This window comes from Eleutherodactylus coqui, chromosome 12, assembly GCF_035609145.1.
Source record: "Eleutherodactylus coqui strain aEleCoq1 chromosome 12, aEleCoq1.hap1, whole genome shotgun sequence".
Lineage (NCBI taxonomy): Eukaryota > Metazoa > Chordata > Amphibia > Anura > Eleutherodactylidae > Eleutherodactylus > Eleutherodactylus coqui.
The window spans coordinates 16,634,785-16,661,729 of record NC_089848.1 but is presented as its reverse complement, the minus strand read 5'-3'; the positions used below and the strand labels follow the sequence as shown (position 1 = coordinate 16,661,729).

The window sequence follows — 26,945 nt, the reverse complement described above, 5'->3', positions numbered from 1 at the left end:
GCTCGTTCGAGTATTAGGGTGTTCGAGATGCTCGTTACTCGAGACGAGCACCACGCGATGTTCGAGTTACTTTAACTTTCATCTCTGAGACATTAGCGCGCTTTTCTGGCCAATAGAAAGACAGGGAAGGCATTACAACTTCCTCCTGTGACGTTCAAGCCCTACACCACCCCCCTGCAGTGAGTGGCTGCGGAGATCAGATGACACCCGAGTATTTAAATCTGCCCCGCCCGCGGCTCGCCACAGATGCATTCTGACAGAGATCAGGGACAGTGCTGCTGATGCTGCTGCTGCTATAGGGAGAGCGTTAGGAGTTATTTTAGGCTTGAAGAACCCCAACGGTCCTTCTTAGGGCCACATCTGACCGTGTGCAGTACTCTTAAGGCTGCTGTGAGCAGTGTTGCACCTTTTTTTTTTTTTTTTTTTTGAATATCGGGCGTGCAGAGCATTGCGTCCTCAGTCTGCAGTCCTTGTACATAGTATAGGGCCAGTACTGGTGAGGCAGGGAAAGAGATATACTGTCTATATAGGCAGTGGGCTTTTCCAAACAAATTTGGGAAAAATACTATCTTTGGGCTGCCTGTGATCGTCTTGAGTGTACTGCGTCTCTGCTGGGGGTAGTAGTCCTAATTATTACGCAGCTAAGTGTTACAGCAGGCTTGCGCAAAATTCTTTCCTGGCTCTGCGTTGCCCGTTACATCACCGCCGTCATCCCGTCCAGAGGGAAACAGTATACATATATACGCTGCCTACAGTATCTGTCTGCCGTCTCAGCTCAGCCTTTAAAAAAATAGAAGCAAAATAGTTAAGGCCTACTAGTGGCCTTTGGATACTTGACTGCTTCTGCGCTGTGAATTCCACTAGCTCAGTCATACGCACCTACGTCTCACTACAGGCTTGCGCAAAATTCTTTCCTGGCTCTGCTGTGCGTTCCGTAAGGGAAGTCAGCCTTCAACCACAGGCCAATAAACGGCACATTTAATTACAGCGTTCTGTTTCTGCACTACTGGTAATACACCATGCTGAGGGGTAGGGGTAGGCCTAGAGGACGTGGACGCGGGCGAGGACGCGGAGGCCCAAGTCAGGGTGTGGGCACAGGACGAGCTCCTGGTCCAGGTGTATCGCAGCCGACTGCTGCGGGATTAGGAGAGAGGCACGTTTCTGGCGTCCCCAGATTAATCTCACAATTAATGGGTCCACGAGGTAGACCTTTATTAGAAAATGAGCAGTGTGAGCAGGTCCTGTCGTGGATGGCAGAAAGTGCATCCAGCAATCTATCGACCTCCCAGAGTTCTACGCCGTCCACTGCTGCAACTCTGAATCCTCTGGCTGCTGCTCCTCCTTCCTCCCAGCCTCCTCACTCCATTACAATGACACATTCTGAGGAGCAGGCAGACTCCCAGGAACTGTTCTCGGGCCCCTGCCCAGAATGGGCAGCAATGGTTCCTCTCCCACCGGAGGAGTTTGTCGTGACCGATGCCCAACCTTTGGAAAGTTCCCGGGGTCCGGGGGATGAGGCTGGGGACTTCCGGCAACTGTCTCAAGAGCTTTCAGTGGGTGAGCAGGACGACGACGATGAGACACAGTTGTCTATCACTCAGGTAGTAGTAATTGCAGTAAGTCCGAGGGAGGAGCACACAGAGGATTCGGAGGAAGAGCAGCAGGACGATGAGGTGACTGACCCCATCTGGTTTGCTAAGCCTACTGAGGACAGGTCTTTAGAGGGGGAGGCAAGTGCAGCAGCAGGGCAGGTTGGAAGAGGCAGTGCGGTGGCCAGGGGTAGAGGCAGGGCCAGACCGAATAATCCACCAACTGTTTCCCAAAGCGCCCCCTCGCGCCATGCCACCCTGCAGAGGCCGAGGTGCTCAAAGGTGTGGCAGTTTTTCACTGAGAGTGCAGACGACCGACGAACTGTGGTGTGAAAGGTTTGTCGCGCCAAGATCAGCTGGGGAGCCACCACCACCAGCATGCGCAGGCATATGATGGCCAAGCACCCCACAAGGTGGGACGAAGGCCGTTCAGCGCCTCCGGTTTGCACCACTGCCTCTCCCCCTGTGCCCCAACCTGCCACTGAGAACCAACCCCCCCCTCTCAGGACACAGGCACGACCGTCTCCCGGCCTGTACCCACACCCTCACCTCCGCTGTCCTCGGCCCCATCCAGCAATGTCTGTCCGCGCAGCGTCCAGCCGTCGCTAGCGCAAGTGTTTGAGCGCAAGCGCAAGTACGCAGCCACGCACCCGCACGCTCAAGCGTTAAACGTGCACATAGCCAAAAGTGATCAGCCTGGAGATGCTGCCGTATAGGCTTGTGGAAACGGAGGCTTTCAAAAGCATGATGGCGGCGGCCCCGCGCTACTCGGTTCCCAGTCGCCACTACTTTTCCCGATGTGCCGTCCCAGCCCTGCACGACCACGTCTCCCGCAACATTGTACGCGCCCTCACCAACGCGGTTACTGCCAAGGTCCACTTAACAACGGACACGTGGACAAGCACAGGCGGGCAGGGCCACTATATCTCCCTGACGGCACATTGGGTGAATTTAGTGGAGGCTGGGACCGAGTCAGAGCCTGGGACCGCTCACGTCCTACCCACCCCCAGAATTGCAGGCCCCAGCTCGGTGCTGGTATTTGCGGCGGTGTATGCTTCCTCCACTAAACCACCCTCCTCCTCCTACGCAACCTCTGTCTCGCAATCAAGATGTGTCAGCAGCAGCACGTCGCCAGCAGTCGGTGTCGCGCGGCGTGGCAGCACAGCGGTGGCCAAGCGTCAGCAGGCCGTGCTGAAACTACTCAACTTAGGAGAGAAGAGGCCCACGAACTGCTGCAGGGTCTGACAGAGCAGACCGACCGCTGGCTTTGGCCGCTGAGCCTCCAACCAGGCATGGAAAAGAGAGATAACAAAAAAAAGTAAATAAAATAAAAGGAGTGGGAGGGGGGGATAAGGGAAAAGAGGGGGAGGGTTAGGCAGGGCTACCCTAACCAGACAGGGGGTAGACAGACAATTTTCTCAGAGAAATAATACTCAACTTCACACTAACTTATTCAGGCAGTCCGGTCTTCCCCCTGGTGGCAGGAGCGCCGGAATCCCTGGGTCCCTACTTGGGGTAACGTAGAAATGCGTTAGAAAAATGAGGAAACAAGTCAGACCTGGAAAAACAGTAAAGAGGTGAGATACTGTGTAATGCAAGAGAATCGGTTTAGTTGTTCCTCTCCCACTACAGTATTCCCAGACTAATTAACATGAAACATGAACTCCGTTTCGCCGCATCTTGTCTGTCCTGGACTGAAAGAAAATATATTGGCTTTAATGTTAACATTAAGCCCTGTTTTGTAACCTCAATAGTGGGAGGGAGGGCGGATGCCCTGCTTGTATCAAACTATGCATTTAAGTCCAAGAAGGTGGCTCAAGAGTACAGCACTTCGTCCGCGTCCATTGGTTCTGGAACCGTATAGGTGCAAGTTGTTCACATATTTGCTAGCGCAGCGTCTATGGGCAGAGTCCAGTCCGGGACCGGGGGTACTTTCAGGAAATCAAATGCCCCCTCTAAATCTGCTGGTGTTTTGACCATGTATAGGCGGCCTCACTTGCGGAGTATTAGGTGGAATGGGTGACCCTATTTATATGTCGCGTCTGCTCTGCGTGCTGCATCCAACAGGGGACGACTTGTCCTCCGGCTATTTAAAGTCAGCTTAGAGACATCTGGTAGGATGGTGATCTCAGTCCCGCGGTAGCTGACTGGGCCCCGCTCCCATACAAGGCGCAAGAGCTCTTCCTTCTGCCTATAGAAATGGACACGGCAGATAACGTCTCTCGGCAGATTTGTATTCTGCGCCCTCCCAACATACAGACGGTGGACCCTGTCAAGCTCAATTGCTCTGTCTTCTGGGCAGTGTAGCAGCTCGTTGAATACTGCGGTGACGCAGTCATGTAGAGCTTCTGGCAGGATATCCTCTGGGAGACCTCTCAGTTTTAGGTTATTACGTCGTCCGCGGTTTTCGATGTGATCTAGGTGTAACGTCAGGTCTCTCAGTTGATTTTGCTGCTTTCTACAGTGGAGACTAAATATTCTAAGTCCATAGAGGGAGCACTTGCGATCTGTTCTAGGGTAGAGACGCGTTCTGTAAGTGCCTGTACTGAGTGGTGTACCGCATCAATAGCAGCCTCATGTTTCTCCTCTATCTGCCGCAGCTGCACCTCTAGATCAACTTTAGTGGCCAGGGCACGCATCATCACCCAGAGTGCCTGGGTGTCACCTGTGGGTGGTTCTGACGAGTCAAGCATGGCAGCGGGCACTGCACGCTGTGTGTTGCTGCGTGCAGAACAGTACCCCTGGGAGGCTGTGACACCCATTGGAGAGACTGCTGTGTGGATAGAGGGGGTGGTAGTGCCCTTGCTTTCCTTTCTAGGTTGTGTTGTGGGGCTTGCCTGTGGGGAGTATGGGGCTGCCTTATGATTGAGGCTGTGGGTAGCCTTTACAGTGCTGGCTTGCTGCCTCTGGGCTTTATCCACAGCCCCCTCTCTCTTGCTGTCTTGTGCAGGGGAGCGCTCCTGTGCCGATGCCCTGCCCCCTTCACCACTCTGCTTCAGTAGTTGAGGAGTGTGTAGTGCCGGCTCCATCCTCCCATTCCCCTGCTCAGTCCTGCTGCTTGATGTGGGAGAGCTTAGGAGAACCTCCAGTGGTGTTGCCCTGCTCCCTTCTCTGACCTGCTCCTGGGGCTGGGTGCTGTGCAGGGTCAGCCTCCTCTCCTTCCCCCTCCCAGCGCGCTGTAAAGCCGGCTCCACGTGGGTACTTGGCACCGTGCCAGCTGTCGGCTTCTGCTTCCCTGCGGCTCTCCCACTGTACAGGTACTTGCCAATTAGGTTCCCTGCTGCTGCTGGGGCTTCTCCCTTCTTCCCTGCCTTTTTCATGCTGCTGGAAGGGACTGGATATCTGTTATAGGGTCTCCTAACTGGTTAGTGGCAGTGGAGCTCCTGGATGTACTTCCTCACTCCTCCATGCGTAAGCCACGCCCCCCTCCATAACGATTTTTTATATGCTTCCTCTAATTTTTTAAGGCACATGGAACACTTCCTATGCCTCTTTTTGGGATACTGCTTTATTTTAACAGATCGCCTGTCCTGCAACGATACATGCATAGAGGCACATAAATACACACACAATGCCCACCCATAAAACAAAACTTTGTACATATTGAACCTTTTTTGGTTTAGTGGAACACTTATAGTTTGCAGGGCCTCCATGTCAGTCTCTCTGCTGGTCATTCTGGAAGTAATGGTGAAGAAAAACAGACCAGAGTCCTGAGGTACACATTTCTGTGAAGCTGCTGCTGTAGTGGAGGCTTGTCAGGGTTTTTTTCAAATGTTCCGGGCTCTACTTCCGCCGGCGTGTGACGTCATCGCATTGTGACGCATCACAAGCCCCTCCCCCTGCGTCGCGCTGGATCCTGCCGCCGGTGGGAGAGGGGTCCTAGGAGCCTCTGGCCCGCCGCTCTCCCTAGACTGCAGATGAAGAGAAGGCGAATCCTGTGGTCCATGCTTCCCCCCCACCCCCCGTCGATCTTTTGGCTCCATGGAGGGAGCCCTCTTGCTTCTCCCTGTAGGGACAGGGAGCACTGAGGAATGGAAGGGAGGAGGAGCCTTTTCAAGCCTCTTGCTTCCTGTCCCTACAAGGTCAGAGGGCAACCTCCATGACGACGCCGGGGGAAAAGGGCTTTTCTGGCGCTTATGGGGTTCTTTGACCTCTTTCTCAGGCTGTCCAAATTAAAAATTAATTATGACAAATCAGAAGTTCTAAATATCTCCGCTCCACTCCGCATTATTACCTATCTAAAAAAACTATTCATTTTTAGATGGCCACCCTTACCCATTAAACACCTGGGCATTTCATTAACTACCAACCCTTCCCACTTATACAACGCCAATTACACCCCATTGATTAAAAAAAAGGAAAAATCAGCTCAAGCAATTCAATTTACCACTAATCTCATGGCTGGGCAGAAAGAATCTTATTTCCACATATAACCTGCCATCCATCATCTATATTCTTCACACAGTCCCAATAGAGGTCCTTAGTTTCTTTTTCTCTCAAACACACAGATTGTTTAGAGATTTAATTTGGGATAGACACAAACCGCGTCTAGCATTCTCTCATCTTGTTCAAAAACGCCCTCAAGGAGGCACTGGCTCACCGAACCTTCAGTTATATTACAAAGTAATTCACATTGCCAGATGGATCTCCTTGATGGACAACGAAACAATCTCCCCTACCCTTGGTATAGAAAGGACTACGTTGGGCATAGACAATCAAGTTCTGCTCTGGGTAGACGGGCCTCCTTTGGGTAAGTGTACGTTTCTCAGCCCTATCACAAAAGTACAATTAAGGTACTTAGGTCAGCACGTTTGGAGATGGCAAAGGAAAGGTCACTACCCCCAATGACCCCTGCCTCCTTGATACCAGCAATCTTAGCGAACAGACCACTTGGGGTGGAGGGGATCTGGAACAAACTTAAGAACCTTACAATCCACGATATTCTCAAAGGCCCCAAATTAATAAATCAGGCACAACTGGACATTAGTTTCCCTCACCTTGCACTAAACTTCTTGAGCAGAGCAAGTCTCTACCATTCTTTAAGGCGGTTTCAGACATCTAGCTCCAGCAAACTGAGAGACCCCCTCTGGTTTGAGGCATATGTCTCCCTCTCCTCACGCCCGAAGAAGTTGGTCAAGCACATATACAAAAGGCTCCTTTTAGAGACCTCACCTGAGAAGTCCTGGCTTCTCAGGGAATGGGAGAAAAAGTTGGGACTTAATCTCAGCAGAGAAGAGAACCTTAAAGTCTTTAAAAAAAAAAAAAAAAAAAAACTCACATGGCTTCACCAGATGTGTACGAATTCAAGAGAACTCCTATAAAATCCTGATCAGGTGGTACAGGACCCTGGTTACAACATCTAAAACAAGTCCTTTAATTCCCGACGTCTGCTGGAGATGTTAGACAGAGGGGAACCGCCTTGCACATATGGTGGCACTGCTCAAAAATTAGACCTTTCTGGTAGTCGGTCATTAATCTAATTTCTAAAAAATTCTAATTTAAAAAAAAAAAAGAAAATATATGAAACTCAGCCAGAGGCTAAGCTACATAGCTGGCAGACCTGGAGCTATATTCAAGCCTCTGGCTGCCATAGCCACTCGTCGGGAGTACCACCCAAGAGGCACCCACTGCCCGAGTACATAATGCAGTAACACAGAATGGAGGCTCCCTACTTTTGGTGTGATCAGCCTCCACTAGTGCAGACCTGATCCAACGTGAGATAACGGATGGATCGCTACTAAAAACGCTACCTTACAGGACAAAAGATGAGCTAGGATGTTGTTCAATGGCTCGAAGGGGTTAACCTTAGTTATATAGCGCCAACATATTCCGCAGCGCTTACAATACAGGGGAAATAAAATAAAACAAGACCACGGTTACATGAAGTAATCAATTGATGGAAACAGTAGGGGTGAGGGTCCTGTTTCAATGAGCTTACATACTACAAATAGTGGGGTGATACAGAAGGTAAAGGGCCTGGAGACGTGCACAGTTTGGTGAGGTGGAGAGTGACAGATGTTATACAAACAGACAATAGTCAGGCTGTATAGTGGCAGAGTCGGTATGACTGCAGATGCCGGTTGATTATGGCTAGCAACATGCTCCCTGTCCTACCGACTGCAGCTTCTATCAGGCGGAGTTCAGAGGGGTTTGGTTTAGGGGATATGGTATGCCTCCCTGAAGAGGTGCGTTTTTAGAGCACGCCTGAATTTTAGTGTCAGTGATTGCCACGATATAGTTTGGTAGAGCGTTCCAGAGGACAGGTGCTGCTCTGGAAAAGTCCTAGAGGCAGGAATGAGAGGTTGGAATTAGAGGGGCACTTCATCTGACTTCGTTGGCAGAGCGGAAGGCGCAGGATGGGTGGTGCATTGAGATGAGGGAAGCAATGTAGGGCGGTACTGTGGAGAGCTTTGTGGATGAGGGTAGGGAGTTTAAATTGTATTCTGTATTTGTTGGGCAGCCAGTGCAGTGACTGGCACAGGGCAGAGGCGTCCGAGTGGCTGCTGGACAGGAAGATGAGCCTGGCTGCCGCATTCAGAATGGATTGGAGGGGCTAGAGTCTGGAGCAGGGGAGGCCTATCAGCAGCGAGTTGCAATAATCGAGCGGCTCAACAGTGAGCGTTTTTAGCGTGTCCACGGTGAGAAAAGGGCGTATTCTAGCAATGTTCTTGAGGTGCAGCTGACCGGTTCGGTCGAAAGATTGGAAGTAGGGGGTGAAGGAAAGATCGGAGTCGAATGACCCCAAGGCAGCGGGCTTGCTGTCTGGGAGTTATAGTGGTGCCACACACTGAGATGGAGAGGTCAGGATCAGGTCAGTTAGTAGAGAGCGGAAACAGGAGAAGATCAGATTTTGATAGGTTCAGTTTTAGGTAGAGAGAGGATATAGTGTTAGAGATAGCAGACAGACAGTCTATGGTCTTCTGGAGGAATGTTGCTGTCATGTCCCGGGAGGTGGTGTATAGCTGGTTATCTTTAGAATAGAGATGGTACTGAAAACCAAATCTCCTGATGGTCTGTCCAATGGGGGCTGTGTAGATGGAGAAGAGGAGGGGGCTAAAGACAAAGCCCTGGGGTACCCAAACAGCAAGGAGAAAAAAAAGGGAAGTAGAGCCAGCAAAGCAGACACTGAAGGAGCGGTTGGATAGGTAGGAGGAGAACTGAGTTTTCTGAGAGATGGCTTATAAGGCGAGAGTAAACCAGGCGTTCAAGTACTTTGGAGATGAAGGGGACGTTTGACATTGGTCGATAGTTGGCAGCATCGGTCGAGTCAAGAGTTGGTTTCTTTAGCAGCGGGGATATAATAGCATGTTTGAATGAGGAGGGGAAAATGCCAGAGGTCAAAGATTAAACATAGTGGGGAGGTGGGAGATGACCACCGGGAGAGGAAACCGAGGTGGTGTGAGGGAAGAGAGTTGCTAGTGGAAGTGGTGGGGCGAGCAGAGAGAGCAGTCTGGAGACTTCTTTCTCTGTCATTGGTCTAAGTACAGAAAATGAACAGGAGCTAGATGCAGTACTGACAAGACTAGGGTCGAGGCTAGTCTAGGATTGTGAGGTTATTGCCTGCCGAATGTCATCAATTTTCTTTTTGAAGTAAGCAGCCAGCTCTTCAGCACGGAGATTTGTCACAGAGGGGCTGCAGTTGTGGGCTGAGTAGAGAGTGGTAAGTGTCAGAGTCTTTTACGGTTATGGGATAGGGAGGAGATGAGAGAGGTGAAGTAGACTTGTTTGGGTGGTGGAGGGCAAGGTTGTATGTTCTGAGCATGAATTTAAAGTGGAGAAAGTCTGTGGACTTTTGAGACTTTCTCCACTGCCATTCAGCACACCTAGAGCACCGCCGGTTGAACCGCATTTGAGGCGTGAGCAGGGGTTGCTGCGCTCTATATTGGATGGCTTGGGTTACAGGGGGGCAACGCTTCATCCAGGGCATGTCTGAGAGTGGTGTTGTAATGTGCGGCAGCCAGGTTGGGGCAGGAGAAGAGAGAGATAGGGGACAGAGAGGACTATAGAGACTCCGCGAAATTTTTGGTGTGAACGGACTGAAGGTTCCTCTACGTACAAGAGGTAGGAGGGACCGGGGACATACTAGGAAGCTTGACAGAGAAAAAGAGGAAGTTATGATCAGAGAGCAGGAGAGGGGAGTTAGTGAAGTTGGAAGCAGGGCAGAGATGGAAGACCACCAGATCCAGAGTATTGCCATCCCTGTGAGTGAGAGACCAAGAGAGGCTGTGAGGTGTGAGAGACCAAGGGAGGAAGTGAGCGTTAGAAGCTGAGAGGCAGAAGGGGAGGTGGGGTCATTAGTGGGGATGTTAATGTCTCCTAGGATGAGGCTTGGGATCGCCCCTTAGCTGTTTTTTTTCCAGGGTGAACAATGCTAAATTTTGATTGCTTCTCTGAGTATTCCAGTCCTCTCATTCAATTTATTAATTTAGTTGCCCTTCTGTGAAGCCCCTCAAGCACTGCAGCATCCTTCCTGATCCCCAGTGTCCAGAACTTTATGCAATATTCCATGTGGGGCCTGACAAGTGCCTTACAGAATGTTGTTCTAGTCTTTCGCCCCTATATCACTTTTAAAGCACCCCAAGACTGTATTAGCCTTTTGCAGCAGCTGACTACCATTGGTTGCTCCAGTTAAATCTACAATCCACCAGTACCCTCAGTTTTTTTCCCCCATCTCATTTTTCCCTAGCTGTACCCCATTAAGTGCAAATTTGCTGACATCTGTTTCTCCTGCCCATGTGCATAACCTTACATTTATCCACATTGAACTTCATTTGCCATGTAGGTTGATAAACAGTAAAGATAAGAATAGTGACTACAGTAGTAGTGATGGTCAGGAAGTGCAGGGATGTCGGACAATTTATGTGGCATACCTGTCTCTTGCCCTGTTGAACTGCCATGATACTACTTTTAAAACCAAGCAACAGCCAACACCTGGGAGGGACTCATTCAGTTAGATTCATTAAGCAACTGGCTAGTGACCCACCCAGAGGTTTTATGGTTCGCTTACATAAATAACATCTTCACACTTAAACTGGACATTGAAGTGGGGGATGATACTATATGAGGAGGATGCACAAGATATGACCAGTATTCAAGCTAGGCAAAAGACACGTACCATAGACATAACAGTGAAAATATGCAAGGAAACAGCAGTGGTGCAATTTAAGCAGAGATGAAGCAGCGGGGGAAGGGGCGGGGGTGCACTTCAGTTGCAGGAAGAGACACGTACCATAGACATAATAGTGCAAATATGCAAGGAAATAGCAGTGGTGCAATTTAATTTTATCAATGTCTTTCTGTTGGTAAGGTTTCCAGAGCTGAACATAGTCTTACAGATGTGTCTTACCAGATCTCTATACAGTGGACACACAATCTCCCTCTTTCTACTGGTAACACCTCTAACTATGCAACCAAGCATTCTATTTGATTTCTTGGCTGCCTGGCTGCCCTGTGGACTCATTTTAAGACTGCCAGAAATGAGAACCTTTAAATCCTTCTCTTCTGAAGTCCTGGATAACACAGAATATTTAATATAGAATTCATTCAAGCCACAAAAAATACCAATGTTTCAACAATAAATGTCTCCCACCTTCGTATGGAGTACCAAGCGGATTAACAAACACACCATGTGAGTAGTATTTTAACTGGTCTTCCAAAGTGTTAACCTGTGCAAACAGAAAAAAAGTAAAGTAAGGTAAGTAAAGTAAGGTGACTTCTATTACATGAAAAAAAATCTGAGTCATTATCGAACAAGGGTTTCACATAAGGTCCAGAACGTAGGACACGTTTTGATCCAGGAATGAATCTTGATCACCACACTCACATAAAAACGTCATTTCTTATTAAAGCAGACATAACTAAAATTTAATTAAAAACAGGGTGTTGCGCCAGACTTTTAACTCCTGCTAAGCTGGTAACGATTTTTCAGGCACATACTATAATAAAGCCTTATGCTACATATATCAACAAATTTCTTATATATAATCCTTTAGTTTTGATAATATACACATTTATGCATAAATATGTCATTAATAGAAATACATTCAATAAAATTGAAAAAATTAAAGGCCGGATTACCTATATCATATACCGTATTTTCCGGCATATAAAACTACTTTTTAACCCAGGAAAATATTCTCCAAAGTCGGGGGTAGTCTTATACGCTATGTCGCTCCCTCCTCCATGCCGACAGGAGCATTGCTTTTTGGATGCGGGGCTTTTCAGGCACTGCTAGCTGATCGTTAAATTCAGTGCAACCTAATGGCCCATTTACACCAGCAGATGATCGCTCAAAGATTGCTCAAACGAAAGTTTAAGTGACAGCTTTGAGCTATCATTATGCATAAACTATTAAGTAGCTACTCAGCTACTTAGTAGCAATAAAGGGAGCTCAGATCCTTTTGTTCTCCGGGGGGAAACAATGCTATCAGCACTCCCCATGGGGAACTACCGATTAGGCTGACCAACGATTTTTAGGTCGGACTAAATTTATCAGCTAGCAGTGCCCGAAAAGTGCACGATGGGCGCACATTTAGACGCATCAATTATCACTAAAAGGATCGCCGATTAGCGATATTTTAGCAATCATCGACTGGTGTAAATGGGCCTTAAAAATCGTTGGTCAGCATTATCAGAAATTCTCCAAGGAGAGTGCTGATAGCATTGTTTCCCCCTGGAGAACAAAGGATCTGAGCGCAGATAATAGCCCTCGGGCTATTAACTGCATTCAACTAAGGCTTAATTTGCACACTTAATTGCTACTAAGTAGCCGAGTAGCTACTTAATAGTTTATGCAAAATGATCGCTCAAAGCTGTCACTCAAACTGTCATTAGAGCGATCATCTGCTGGTGTAAATGGGCCTTAAGTTTTGGGGGGTTTTCGCAACATAAGAGATTTTCAATATATCATTAACGGTTTCATCGTGTTGTAAAATTGGGAGATGCTTGAACAAAATGCTTTTGATGACAGAAAACTGTCTACTGTAGACCGTGGAAAAAACTAGTTTGCTCCGAGAATTAAATTGTGTTTTGCAAGGGGTACTATTTTGTAAATTGATTCTCCCTCTACATTCCACTTTTTTATAGTCTTGTTTAAAAAATCCTTGTAGCATCGTCTACAAAGCCTTTGACAGATTGCATCCTTTTGTGTATCAAAATCTGAGGTACTAGAACATGACCTCTTAGCTCTGATTATTTTCCCTACTGGTATTGCTTGGATAGTGTGCCTAGGATGAGCATAAGCGGCATGTAAAATTGTGTTTCCTGAACTGGGTTTTCTATACATTCCTGTTTCTATTTTATTTGTGTGGTTATTACCCTTGAGTAGTAAATCAAGAAAGGATGTAACTCTTTTCATTGGTGATGGTAAATCTCAAATTACATTTGTTGTTATTAATGTATCTTTCAAAAGATTTCAGAGTGACAACTACTGAATTGGTGTAAGGTATGATCATTCCAAATTATAATGACATCATCAATGTAACAGTTGTATGGCACCATGTGGTCAAGGATGGGGTTCTGATATGAAACAGCTAAATTCTTCCCACCAACTCACTGTTAAATTGGCAATAGTAGGGGAAAACCTGACGACCATCAGGGCTCCAGAAATCTGCAAAAACTTTGTCATCAAATACAAAAAAAATTGTGTTTCAACAGAAAAAAAGACACTATTCAAAATAAACTCGGAGTTGGGGACTGTAATAACTGTATTAATGGAGATGGAAATGTACCATTTCCATGGCCACATGGTGCGGTATACATGAACATCACATAATACCCATCTGTAATAGGGTTGCAAAACAGTATTTTGCATAACTTGGATTACATTTTTATTTTGCATAACTTGGATTACATTTTTACTATCAATTAGATGGTCGGGAGTCCTCCGGACCAAAGGCTGCAGGGATCAATCCACCCACAGAGTGAGGTGGTGAGCCTTCTCTTTTTCATTATTCAACCAAAAAATGGTTGAAGGAGGGGGGGGGGGGCGACATAATAAAACTGGAGTATAAACAGAAGAATTGAGAGTGGCTGTGATTGATTAAATCGAGCGCTGCAATGATTTGTTGAGCCACAGCACTCGAGAACCAATCAGAGCAATCGCTTGTTGGAAGCGGTTTACAAACCCAATTACCAGCAAGCGACCTTCTGTCAGTGGCTGAGAATTGCAAAGAAGCCTGCCGAAACTGCGAAAACCAGTGGGAGGGACCCACACGGCGCCTGCTATGTAATTTTATTTTTACTAATTGTACGATGTTATGTGGTGTCCAATAAATAAAGGCTACCATGTTTGCCTGAAAATAAGACCCTGTGCCTTGCCTCTCTTGGGTCAAAAATTAATATACGGCAGGGTCTTATTTTCAGGGAAACACTGTAGCATTTATTTATTGGACAGCACATAACATTGTACAATGTGTAAAAAAAAAAAAAAAGTTCCTAGTAGAAGTAGTTTTTCTGCAAAACGCATCCCGCAGTTACATCACAGGCAGATACACGAATGATGAGTGTTGTGGTGTGATTAGATGAACAGTGCCCCCCCCCCATGACCTATAAAAGGCTCTGAGTCTCATTATGTGTAGTGACCTTCTTCCGCTTGTGTAGAGCTTGCTGGTCAATGGACGCCTCTACGATGCATAGAAGAGATTTCACCTGTTAGCAGAGTTTGAGAGGGGGAGCATTATTGGGACGTGAGAAGCTGGATGGTTGTGTTGACGAATAGTTCCCCACCTGGACCATTCTGACCAGACAGTCTGACTAGGTGGTGTTGGGACCACTGTATTTATAAAAGGTATGAACACAAAGAAACTGTATGCCTCCATGCCTGCCCATATCACATCTTATATCCAGGCTAGAGGCTGCCCAACAAAAGTACTAGAGCCTCCATGTTTGCCCGTATTACATCTTGTATCCAAGCTAGAAGTGATACAACAGGGTACTAGAGCCTCCATGCCTGCCCATATCACATCTTGTATCCGAGCTAGAGCCTCCATGCCCATCTGCATCACATCTTGTATGCAAGCTAGAGGTGGTACAACTGGGTACTAGAGCCTCCATGTCCCTCCACCCCCCATATCACATCTTGTATCCAAGCTAGATGCGGTACAGCAGAGTGCTACAGCCTACATGCCTGTCCGCATCACATCTTGCATCTGAGCTAAAGGCAGTAAAATAGGATACTAAAGCCTACATGCCCATCAGTATCACATCTTGTATCTAAGCCAAAGGCAACACATCAGTGTACTAAGGCCTTCATACCCCTTCACCCTCGTATCATGTATTCAAGCTGGAGGTGCTACAACAGGGTACTGGAGCCTCCCTACAAGGGGTCCGTTCCCCAGAATAAATGATCATTTTGCTCTGATATTGTAATCACGTACTTATATACATGTTACAATCACACAAAGAAAGTTTCGTTCATTTCTGACAACTATTGCTAGAGGTGATTGATTTATTTTTACAATCAGTGTATATTACAAGGATGTAGTAAAGACAGAAATAGGTGGAGAAAACAGAGGTATTCCAGGTTCTTATGTCTTTTTAGATGGGGGCGTTCGGTCAAGTACGGCATGGTGTACACCAGGACATATGCCAGTTTTCTGGCATGAAAGTCACAAGTGGTCCCCTTACCTTTTCTTTAAGCTCCTGCTCTCTCAGTTTGGCATCATTCAGTTGTGTGGTTCTCCTTGCCAACTGTGCCTTAAAAAGAAACACACAGTCTATAAGACAACAGGAAAAAACGGAAATACTTATTACCGGGACTGTTAACTACAACATCCACTTCTTACCTGGGAGCAGGACCAAGCATCTATTGGTTTACAGACTGAATATAGAAAACCGTGTCCACATTAACTGATAACACACCAATATCCGAACCAGAACAAACTGATAAAAAATGTTTATATACCGTATTTACTCGAGTATAAGCGGATCCGAATATAAGCCAAGGCACCTAAGTTTAGCTCGAGTATAAGCTGGCACCCCCATGGCAGTGATTTTCGGGAAAGGGCTTTCAATATAAGCACTTCCCTGAAAATCACCCCTAGTTGTTGTAAAAAAAAAATGTAAAAAACCCTACACTTACCTCTCCGCCGCTGCCGGGGCTCAGGCGTGTCTAGCCACTTGTGTCCAGTCTCTGTAATGAAGTTCTTTAAGCAGGCGAGGATTTAAAATCCCCACCTGCTGAAAGGGCTGCGTCTGATTGGCTGAGCGCTCAGCTATTTATTGAGTGACTGCTGAGTACTGCCTTTCCTTGGTCACAGCGCTCAGCCAATCATAGGCAGCACTTGGGACCCTCATTCGAGTATAAGCCGAGAGAGGCTTTTTCAGCATTAAAAAAAAAATGTGCTGACAAAGTCTGTTTCTACTCGAGTATATATGGTACTTCAAAAATGTTGAACTTATTTATATTAATCTTTACTCAAATAAAACCCTCTAATTTTTACTACAAGGGTTGCAATGGTTGTGAAAACAAATATGAAGATATCATTTACTGTTTTGTGTTGCTTATTCAGGCAAAATTAAAATTTTTCTGGACTTTTGACCACTAATCCAAGCCTCTAGTTGGAATGTCAATGTCAATCAGAGTCATCTATCCGGCTACAGGTAAGCACACAGGAACAAGAACCAAAATATAAAAATTAGTAGATACCAAAAAATAATTTCAACCCCTAGGATTTATGAGCATTTTATGTAGAAGCCCTACATGAACATGTTAAACAGGCAGTACCAAAATCTGCTTTTACCACCTATCCATAGAATAGATAAGTACTAATAGTACTAAATGCCTAGAAATAATCCTGGTTTGAAGATACATCAGAATTGCCATAAACTAAATTAACCCTTTGGTATTAATTCTCAAAATATAAACCTTTATTATAACGTAGATGGATAAACACTAGAGATGAGCGAGCGTACTCGGAAAAGCACTACTCGCTCGAGTAATTTGCTTTATCCGAGTATCGCTGTGCTCGTCCCTGAAGATTCGGGTGCCGCTGCGGCTGACAGGTGAGTCGCAGCGGGGAGCAGGGGAGAGCGGGCGGGAAAGTTCCTCCCCGCTCTCCCCTGCAGCTCCCCGCTCCGTGCCGGCACCCGAATCTTCAGGGACGAGCACAGCAATACTCGGATAAAGCAAATTACTCGAGCGAGTAGTGCTTATCCGAGTACGCTCGCTCATCCCTAATAAACACCTATATTTAAAAATCCAGTCTGCAAAGGTCAGTCCATAAACATAGCATATCAAGATTAATATAATAGTTTGGTAACTGAAGTCCTCTATGAAGGATCGACAATCCTATATTCTTAGTAGAGATAAACTTTATGACTATCAAAGACTGATATCTAAAAACTAGTTGTATAACTTTTAATAGTAAATCTTCAACATGTTTCGCTGTCTGAACAGCATCATCAATGAGACATGGTGTTAGCTATAATTAGACGAGCGCTCACAATCATAACTTATATAGTAAAGGGGCGGACGAAATGAGAGGACAACCTATCCAGACAAGAGAAGCTATTGTGCCTATCATTGTGAAGCAATGCAGAGAGGGCAGAAGACTGACAGTGATCTCTTCCATACACAGGACAGGATGCGAAGTCCAATGGAAAACGAATGCTTGCACATGTGATGTCCTGTTGGAATGGCTTAGATATATAGGTGCTAAAAAGACTAATACCATACATAAAAAGGGATTTAGAAAAAAAAACAGTCCCAAATATTCTAAAGATGGTGCACATAGACTTGAAAATAGCAACATTACAGAGTAGACATGTACTGATTCCCACATTTAGAAAGTAAGCATACCTTACTATAAGTGCAACAAACTTCAAATATATGATGGAACCTATAAAAGTTAATAAAAGCTAATTCCATCTTGTGCGAGTAGAGACTTGGGGGAAAAAATGCAGGTGGACTAGAAAAAATGAGTGATAAATAAGACAAACACCACACATAACAAGGGACTTTGAAAAGTTCAGTCCCAATTATTCGAAAAGTGATGCGCATGCCTATGGATTTTAAGATTGCAAAGTTGCCGAGTGGACATGTACTGACACCCGCATTTAGAAAGTAGGTATCCCCTACCGTGCAATAAACGTAAAGTATGTAATGGAGCTTATAAGAGCCAATAAAGACCAATCAAATCTTGTGTAAGCAGGGACATTGTGTAAGTAGGTGCTAGAAAAACAAATATCACACACACAGAAGGGAACTTGGAACTTTCTAAAATTAAAAATTGCAGAGTTGCAGTGTGGACATGTACTAATTCCCACATTTTAGAAGGTAGGCAGTGTATAATGAAGTCTATAAGTGCAAATACGGACCAATTCCATCTTGCCTAAGTAGTAACTTAGAAGGAAAATGCAGATAACTCCGGAAAAATGGATACTAAAAAAAACCCAACACACCACACACAAGAGGGGACCTAGAAAAAAAATCAGTCCCAAATATTGCTAAAGTCGGTAAGCTTGCCTATGGACTAAGTCGGAAGAGTTGCTATAAACTGACTACCACATTTATGGTTCAAAATGTATTTATTCATTTTTCATTTTAACAAGAATGTAGCATTATGTCATCAGGGGCCAGTAACTCTGGCCACATTACAACATCAAATCAATTTTGTATTCTTGACAATAAACTGTTATTAACTACTATCTGTCTGGTTCTTGCTTGCAATCAATACAATACACCTAGTAATAATCTATAAACCATTTAGTATTATCAACTTGATATATAAGTAGTCTAATTGTCAAATAGGGCTCTAGTAAAGTCTAGAGTCGCATAACAAATAAAGAAAAGGTATAGCAAAGAGAATCGTATAGAGGGGGGGGGGGGGGGGAGGAATGAGCAGGGAGGGGGGGGGGGGGGGGGAGGTAGACTGACCTGTCAATTCTTCCATTCAAATCTGTTCTGTTTGTCTCTAGTTAACTTGAAGTATGTTGGTCCTGGGGGCGGGGATTGCTCCGTTATGGACCCAGTTGGAGATCTCCACCGTCTTTCGTTGCGAGGCCACGCACCCCATATCGTTAGGTGTTTGTTGAGACGCATTTCGTCCCTGGCACATAGTTCCTCCATGTACCCAATCTCGTCTAGTTTTTCTATCCACATCAACCTGGAGGCAGTCGATGACTCTCTCCACTTCAGTGGAATCACTTGTCGGGTCGCCAGTATAAAGAACCTCAGCAATGATCTCTTGGTCCTCGCCAGCGACCCCGGTATCGTTGATAATAACACCATTTCTGGTGTTAACTGGGTAGTTTCCCTACTGATCCAAGAGTACAGGGCTCCTATTTCTTGCCAGAGGGTACTGATCATTGTGCATGACCACCAGCTGTGGGTATATGTGCCTCTCTCCTTTTGACATCTCCAACAGGTGTCCGAGTACTGGGGAAAGATTCTGGCCAGCCTCTCTGGTGTTTTATACCATCTTGTTAAGATCTTATAGTTGAGTTCTTGGTATTTGCTTGATATGTTCATTTTATGCGTTAGGATGTAGGCTTTCCTCCAATCCTCCTCGGCGGGTAAGTGGCCCAACTCCCTCGGCCATTCTCTTTCTAGTGCTATCCCACACCTTCCCGTATCTGCCTCCATCATATAGCTATAAAGGTTGGTGATTTTACTTTTTGGTTTAGGGTTAAGGATAAATTGTTTTTCAAACTTTGTGGGTGCTGACCCCAACAACTGGACATCTCCCAGTGATCTGACATAGTGGCATAATTGTAGATACTGATACCATGCTCCGGCTGGGGGCCCCCAATCCCCCAAGATCCCTCTCAAGGTTTTCATGCCCTCCCCTGTGATCATATCCCCCACTCTGGGTATATCTCCGGGGCGGTCCTCTGCTAACATATCCACAAGGGGTGTACCCCTGAAAAATGTCGGTATGTCCACATTGCCCACTAGTGGGGTTAGGGGACCTGGTTTCTTGATCAGACCCATCCTGGAGGCCATTCCCAGCCACACAGACTAGCTCCTCTGTGAATGGCGATAGTCCCAATTTCTTGTGTTTCCCTTTACCAGGAATCCACATGAGGCCTGCACCTCTGTATGGGGCCGAGTCTTGTTCCATTATTATCCAGCGTTTTTGTGGCTTACTGTTTAACAGTTCTAGTATACGCCGGGTCAGAGTAGCTCTATAATAGAGCGCTATATTTGGGACCCCCATACCTCCTCTATCTCTTGGTCCTGTGAGGGCCTTCCAGCTGCGCCTGGGTTTCCTGCCTTCCCATATGAACCTCATCATCAGTTTCCTGATTCTGTTCATGTAGGTCCCCGGAAGGCGAATGGGTACCGTCTGCAGCACATACAAAAATCTGGGGAGGATGTTCATTTTGATTGAACTAATTCTGCCAAACCAAGAAAGGGGCGCGCTGCGCCACCTATCCACGTCTTTTTCTAGTTTAGCTATCAGCGGTTGGTAATTTTTTTGGAACAGGTCTTCTGTTTTGGGGGTAATATTTATGCCCAGATATTTAATTCCTTCTTTCTTCCATCTAAATGGGAAGGAGGCTTTCAGTGCCTCCTCTTCGGTGTCTGGGATATTGATATTTAGGATTTCTGATTTGTTTAGATTCACTTTAAAGTTGGATACTTGTCCAGATTTACGGGATTCGTCAAGGATGCAGGGTAGGGCTACCCTTGGGTTCGAGAGGTATATTAGTAAATCGTCTGCATATAGCGCGACTGTTTGTTCGTTTTTTGCTACTTGTACCTCTCTGATGCTGGGATTAGCCCTGAGTGCGTTCGCCAGGGTCTCCATCACCAGGATATATAGGTATGGTGACAGGGGACAGCCCTGCCTCGTGCCATTTCTGATCCGCACTTGCTATGAGAGTCTGCCGTTCACCCTTATTCTAGCCGTCGGGTTGCTGTATAGTGCTTTAATCCACCCCAGAAATCTGGGGCCTAGCCCTATTTGCTTTAGGGTCATCTCCAAGAACCCCCAGTCAACCCTATCGAACGCTTTTTCTGCGTCAATAGATAGACACAGTGGTGTACCAGACTCTGCTGCTCTCGAGATCAGGGCCAAGGTCCTGACCGTAATATCCCCTGCCTCCCTTCCTGGCACAAAGCCCACTTGATCTGCATGTATTAAGTTGGGGATATGAGCTTTTAATCGGTTCGCTATTAGTTTGGCAAATAGTTTGGTATCTATATTGAGAAAGGAAATCGGTCTGTAGCTCCCACAACATGACGGGTCTTTGACCGGTTTAGGGAGGACCGTAATGATCGCCTGCAGGGCCTGTGCCGGGAAGGGAGTTGTCCTGGATACTGCATTGAACGCTTCCAGCACCAGAGGGGACAATCTTTCCATACAAATCTTATAAAAGCGAGGGGTGAGACAGTCAGGCCCTGGGCTCTTTCCTATTTTTAGTGTGGCAATTGATTCTTTTAATTCCTGGAGAGTAAAGTCCTCTTCCAGGGCCCCGGCTTCCTCACCCGTTATGCGGGCGGTGGAATTTTCGGACACGTGTGTGTTCTTTACTGTATCAGGGTTTCTATTGGGGTCTCCCACATCCCCTTCCAGATTGTAAAGTTCTTCGTAATATGCTTGGAAACTTTCTAAAATGTCTGTATTGCTGTGGACTATCCCTTTCCCGGGTTTGTGGACTTCAAATATGTATGTTTGTGATTCTCTGGGGTTAAGAGCCCTTGCTAACCCTTTGCCGCATTTGTTCCCAAGCCCGTAGTGCAGTCCCCTGTGTTTGTCCCTGCGGCATAGTGACGCCTGATCCAAAATGCGTAAGATATTGATTCTGATCGTGGATATCTCTGCTGCTTTGCTATCTGCGGGCGAGTTTTTATTAGATGTTTCTAGACTGTTGAGCTGCGTCAATAGTTCCTCTAGCTTTGCATTCCTTGTCTTTTTTAAGCGTGCCCCGTGAGAAACAAAAGTCCCTCTGAGAACACACTTTAAAGCCTCCCACTTAGTCGGTGCAGGTGTGGGGGTCAGTTTTGTGGGTATCTATAAAGGAGTCTATTGACTGTTGTATATCCTGCAGACAGGCCCCGTCCTCCAGCAGATTGTCATTAAGTCGCCATGTGAGGTTTGATCTATCAGCTCGTCCCCGATGAGGGACCCCCAGACCGGAGCATGGTCAGACCACAGGAAGGGGCCCATAGACGCTGATGGCCTTCTATCTAGTAGCCCATGGGAGATGAATAAATAATCTAGTCTATGGTAGCTGTTATGAGCGGGGGAATGGAAACTATAATCCCTCTCACTAGGATGTAGTGTTCTCCACAAATCCACTAATTTAAGGTTTGCTAGTTCTAAGCGGAGTCTATGTCTTGCTGAGGGGGGAACCCCTGACTTACCCCCCGAGGAGTCTTTTGCCGGATACATGGTTAGGATGAAATCTCCGCCAAGGATAATGGAGGAGCCGCTCGCGAAGACTGCCAGATCCCCCAGCACTCGGACCCCGAACCTTTTCTGATCCTGATTGGGAAAATAAACATTTGCAAGTGTTATTCTGTCGTTGTTTACTTGGATTTTTAGGAACACATATCTCCCATTTTTATCCGTTTCTGAGGAAATCAGTCTATGTGAAAGGTTTTTATGAATTGCTATTGATGTGCCGCCCGCTTTTTTTATCCGGGTGTGGGCTATGGTACCACGTAGTGTAGTGGCGGTATCTACATTTTGGTATCTTGGAAATGTGTCTCTTGGAAGAGGACAATCATGATCCCCTTCCGGTGAAAGTGGTCCATGATCAGCCCCCTCTTGGCAGGCCCATTCAATCCTCTTGCATTAAAAGTGCAAAACGTGATATCAGCCATAATCGCTACAGATCTAGATAAATGCTATCAGTTAGTGGTTGCAGGTCAGTCAGGTTATGGAGAGGGGAGGGGGGTGGGTTGGGTAGAGAGGGGGAGGGTGGGGTTGGAAGAAGAAGAGAGAAAAAAGGTTCATCGAGGAGAACCTTGCGCAGTATCGAACTACTGCGTGGAGTTTCAGGGAGAACTACTGGCATGCTTGTTGCCAGGATTCACACTACGTGTGACTGGTCGCCCTGTGGGAGGGACGTAGAGGTACCGGCCAAGACTAGTGCCGAGCCCCCACGCCTCCCCCCAAAACGCGACCATTTCGGAGATGCTACAGCCCATCGTTGGGCCCTGGTCCAAAGCTCTCGAGGCACCGGTCGTCTTTTGCTAGCTGGAAAAGAAAAACAACGTTATTAACTTGAACTCTGTTTTCATATGGGTTGGTCTGGTACTCCACGTTGGGGTCTCAAATAACGTCCTTCTCGTGGTTCCCGTGGGGGCAAACCCATCCGCTCCCCTGGACGCCGGGGAAGTGTCTCTAGTCTGACTCGTCTCCTCCTCTAACAACACCGGAAGTTCGAGAAGAGTTGGCGGTCAGGTAGTTCCCATGCTGCTTCCCGGGTGGGTCAGATACATAGTCCTGTAAATACAACGGGCATGTGTAGTAGACCATACATTAGTGCATGGTGTGTTGGGGGCTTTTGCAGTAGTTTAAGTGTTTCTGCCTGTCATCCTTTGCTTCTCCCGTCTTGTCTTGGGATGTACACTTTGCCACTGTTCCTGTGCTGTGGGAGCCAATACCGTCGGAACCGTGGGCCAATCCGGCAGTGCTGTCATGGGTAATTGGAAGGTACCTAGAAAATTGGGAAGGTCTCCGATTGATCGAAACACGGCGGATTTCCCGTCTTTTCGGGCTGTTAAGGAAAAAGGGAACCCCCATCTATATGGTATTCCTTTGTTTTTCAAGGCTGTTAGTAGGGTTCTTAGGGCGCCTCTCATCTGCAGTGTATGACGTGCTAGGTCCTGTAATAGGATTATGGGTCTGCCGTCGTGCTGTAGCTCTCCTCTTTCTCTAGCTTTTCTCAGTATTGCATCTTTATCTCTAAAGAAATGGACCCTGCAAATTACATCTCTTGGTCGGTTGGGGTCCACAGGTTTTGGGCCAAAAGGCCCTGTGAATCCGATCTATCTCGATGGCGTCCCCTGTTTTGCGGTTTAATAGCTGTTGAAAAAAGGCTTGCGCCCAGGAGTCCAGGTGCTGTCCCTCTATCTCCTCTGGGAGGCCCCTTATTCGCAAATCATTACGCCGGTTTCTGTTTTCTAAATCGTCGAGATGTGTAATGATACCGGAGATTTGGTCGGCTTGTGCCTGAATAGCCTGTCTGTGTTTCTAGGATGGCCGCAGCTCCCTCCTGGACTTCCTCCACTTGTAATATTCTGTGTCCTAGGTGCTGTATATCATTGTGGATATTTTCTAGCGCTTTTTTATTAGATGTCTCAAACCTCTTGAAGAACTCATCAAGTTCAATCTTCGTTGGTATGGCCATAATACGGCTCTTCCAAGCCTCTTCACTTATGTTTTCAGGGGAGCCATTAGACCTCCTATGCAATGGGCTATTTGCTGCACTGTTTGCAGGGGAGTGGAGCCAGGCTGAACTATCACCCCCATCTGCTATGGAAGACTGCAGAGTAGGTTGAGGGGAGCCATGCTTTGAGTAGGGACTGTCACCCCCATCAGCTATGGGAGACTGCAGAGTGGATTGCAGGGAGCCATGCTTTGGGCAGGGGCTGTCACCCCCATCAGCTATGGGAGACTGCAGGGTGGGTTGAGGGGAGCCATGCTTTGAGCTGGGACTGTTCTCTGTATTACTCACGGTTCCTCCATATCTTGAGTCCTCCTCCTGTAATGCCTGCTCGGCGGTATTCTGGGTCTGTGGGCTTCCCCTCCCGCTGTGTTTGCCTCTGCTCGTTCTGTCCCTGCTTTTTATTTCTTCTGTTTGCCCTCCGGGTGGCTGCCGCGGCTCTGCGCTTTTCTGCTGCTCCGGTGTCTGCAGCCTCGTGGGGGCTGGCGCCATCTTGGATGCGGCGGCGGCTTCACCCCCGCTGCCGAGGAACCTCTCCAGCGTGCTCCTTCTGCCGACTGGTGTGCAGGACAGGGATCTCGGTGGCTTCTTCTTGCCCATGTGGCGTCCGGGGACCGTTTTCTGCTGTCTTGTGGTGCCTCTCAAGCTGCAGGTAGGGAGAAAGACGCGGGAGCTCGCTTAAACTGCGAGCTATCCCGCCATCCGCTAGCCATGCCCCCCTGACTACCACATTTAGAAAGTAGGCATCCCATACTGTAGATTGTACAAAACTTATATAGTGAAAGAACCAATTCCATCTTGTATATGTAAGGACTTAGAAGAAAAATGCAGATAGACTAGGAAAAATGGGTGCTGAAAAAACAAACACCACACATAACATAGTAACATCAAATGTTAGGCCGAATGAAGACAATGTTCATCTAGTTAAGCCTGACTCAAACTCCCTGTTTATCAGGAGGAAGGCAAAAAGCCCTAAGAGGCAGGAGCCAATCAGCCCTTCCAGGGAAAAAATTCCTTCCCGACTCCCTAATGGCAATCAGACTGTTCCCTGGATCAACCTGTAATAGTTCTTACCTGTCTGTAAGACCAGGATCAACAACCCGCTGGTCACCTAAAATTTATATCCTGTAATATCCTTCCGCTCTAGAAAAACATCTAGTCCCCTCTTAAACGCCTTTATGGATTTTGCCATCACCACGTGCTCAGGCCGAGAGTTCCACAGTCTCACTGCTTACAGTAGAGAACCCTTTTCTGTGTTGGTAATAAAACCTGCTTTCTTCTAGACGTAGAGGATGCCCTCGTTACCAACACAATCCTGGGCATAAACAGATCATGGGAGAGATCCTTGTATTGTCCCCTAATTAATTTATACATAGTTATTTGATCACCCCTTAGCCAATTCGGCGGACGATGCAGAATAGGAAGGGACTTAGAAAAAAAAATTTCCCACTTATTCTGCATCGCCCGCCAAATTGGACATATGATAATATGCATAGATATGGTAGCTTTTATGTGTCATAATAGGAACCTGGAATAGAATATTCCAAATGGACTTGAATATCACATCCCATAAGCATATACAATGATATGCTGTTCAATATACAATAAATATTCCGTGGAATAGAAAAATAAATAAATTAGGTAAATCTGAAAAAAAAAATGTTGTTTCATTGTCTAGATGGCTACTTGTTGCTGTCAGACCATACATTGTAGTATATATACACGCTTTTAGTACCAAAGAAAAGGGGATACTTCTAAAGATAAGTAGAAGTCCTGTTACTAGCCCAGTACAGATTCCTTATAGGGAATATATGTCACATAATATAGAGTGATAAATATTAAGGAGATCCAAATAGAGTGCTGCAAAATATCTAGCAGCATATGAACTCGCTAGTTAGGAGGAAAAAGGTAGTTTCTAGAGAAATGGAGAGAAGGGAAGGTCCTCATTCAAGCAAGTGGGACTCATGAAATGGAGGCTGAAAATCAACTTAGATTCTTCTTTTCTTAGTTTAATATATAAATCACCACCATGGGGTCCCAGTGTGATCCGACTCAAACACAAAAATCTCAATATATCCATATCTCCACCATGTGCCCTACTGATATGTCGGGCACTAGTTGTATCCTTTTTAGTTCTAATGGTGCTAAGATGTTTTGACATTCTTTGTCATAGTGTGATGGACTGTAACAAACTAAGTAAAATGCCTATTGCAAGTACGTGCTTTTTCTACACTACTAACACGCTGCCTCTTGACATGCTAACTTGCTCTCCCCCTCTCACCATCGACCCAAGATGACACATTCCTCATCCAGGAATTCAAAGATAAGAACGTCAGCTCCCGGAGGAAGAGAACCACACAACGCAATAATCAATCAGCTACAGATTCGTACTTCATGACGTATTACCTATGCATATCATCTATAAATAGGGTCCGACCTATTAACCATTGAAGTAACCATCAAGTGTTTTAAGACTTAATTTTGGCGGGCTGATTCAGTTTGTCTGCGGGGAATGATTCCACTTGTAACCCAGGTTGACAGCTCTGGTGTGTTACGGAGCATGATCCACATGGACCAGGTTGTCAGGTAGTTGCTGTGCCTTCTCTCGTCCTTTGCATATATTTCTTCCATATGTTGCATGTAATCTAGTGCTTCGATCCACATCACCCTTGTGGGGGGCGATGGGTATTTCCATTTCCTGGGAATTATTTGGCGTACAGCTATGACGAAAAATCGTAGTAATGATTTTTTGATTTGTGTCAAAGGACCAGGGAACATCGACAACAGTGCTATTTCTGGGGTCAGTTTTGTATTTTGTCTACTCGCCCATGAGTAAATCTCGCCGACCTCTTGCCAAAGGGGGCAGATCATCGGGCACGACCACCAAATACGGATGAACGTACCTTTCTCTTTTAAGCATCTCCAGCAGACATCTGGATATTGTGGAAAGGCTCTGGCAAGCCCCGCGGGGGTTCTGTACCACCTTGTCAGGATCTTCTAGTTTAGTTCTATAAT

At 46.4% G+C, this 26,945-nt stretch overlaps 1 protein-coding gene across 2 annotated transcripts in view; it reads right to left on the bottom strand.

The window, feature by feature from the left end:
- GOLGA4 (golgin A4) overlaps window positions 1–26,945 on the bottom strand; it is a 238,344-nt gene that overhangs the window by 30,395 nt on the left and 181,004 nt on the right. For both annotated transcript variants that reach the window (XM_066585713.1, XM_066585714.1), the window contains 2 exons: window positions 15,216–15,284; window positions 11,179–11,254 (listed from right to left, as the gene is read on the bottom strand). In XM_066585713.1, the coding sequence (XP_066441810.1) occupies window positions 11,179–11,254; window positions 15,216–15,284 (145 nt within the window). The remainder of the gene's footprint in view (window positions 1–11,178; window positions 11,255–15,215; window positions 15,285–26,945) is intronic.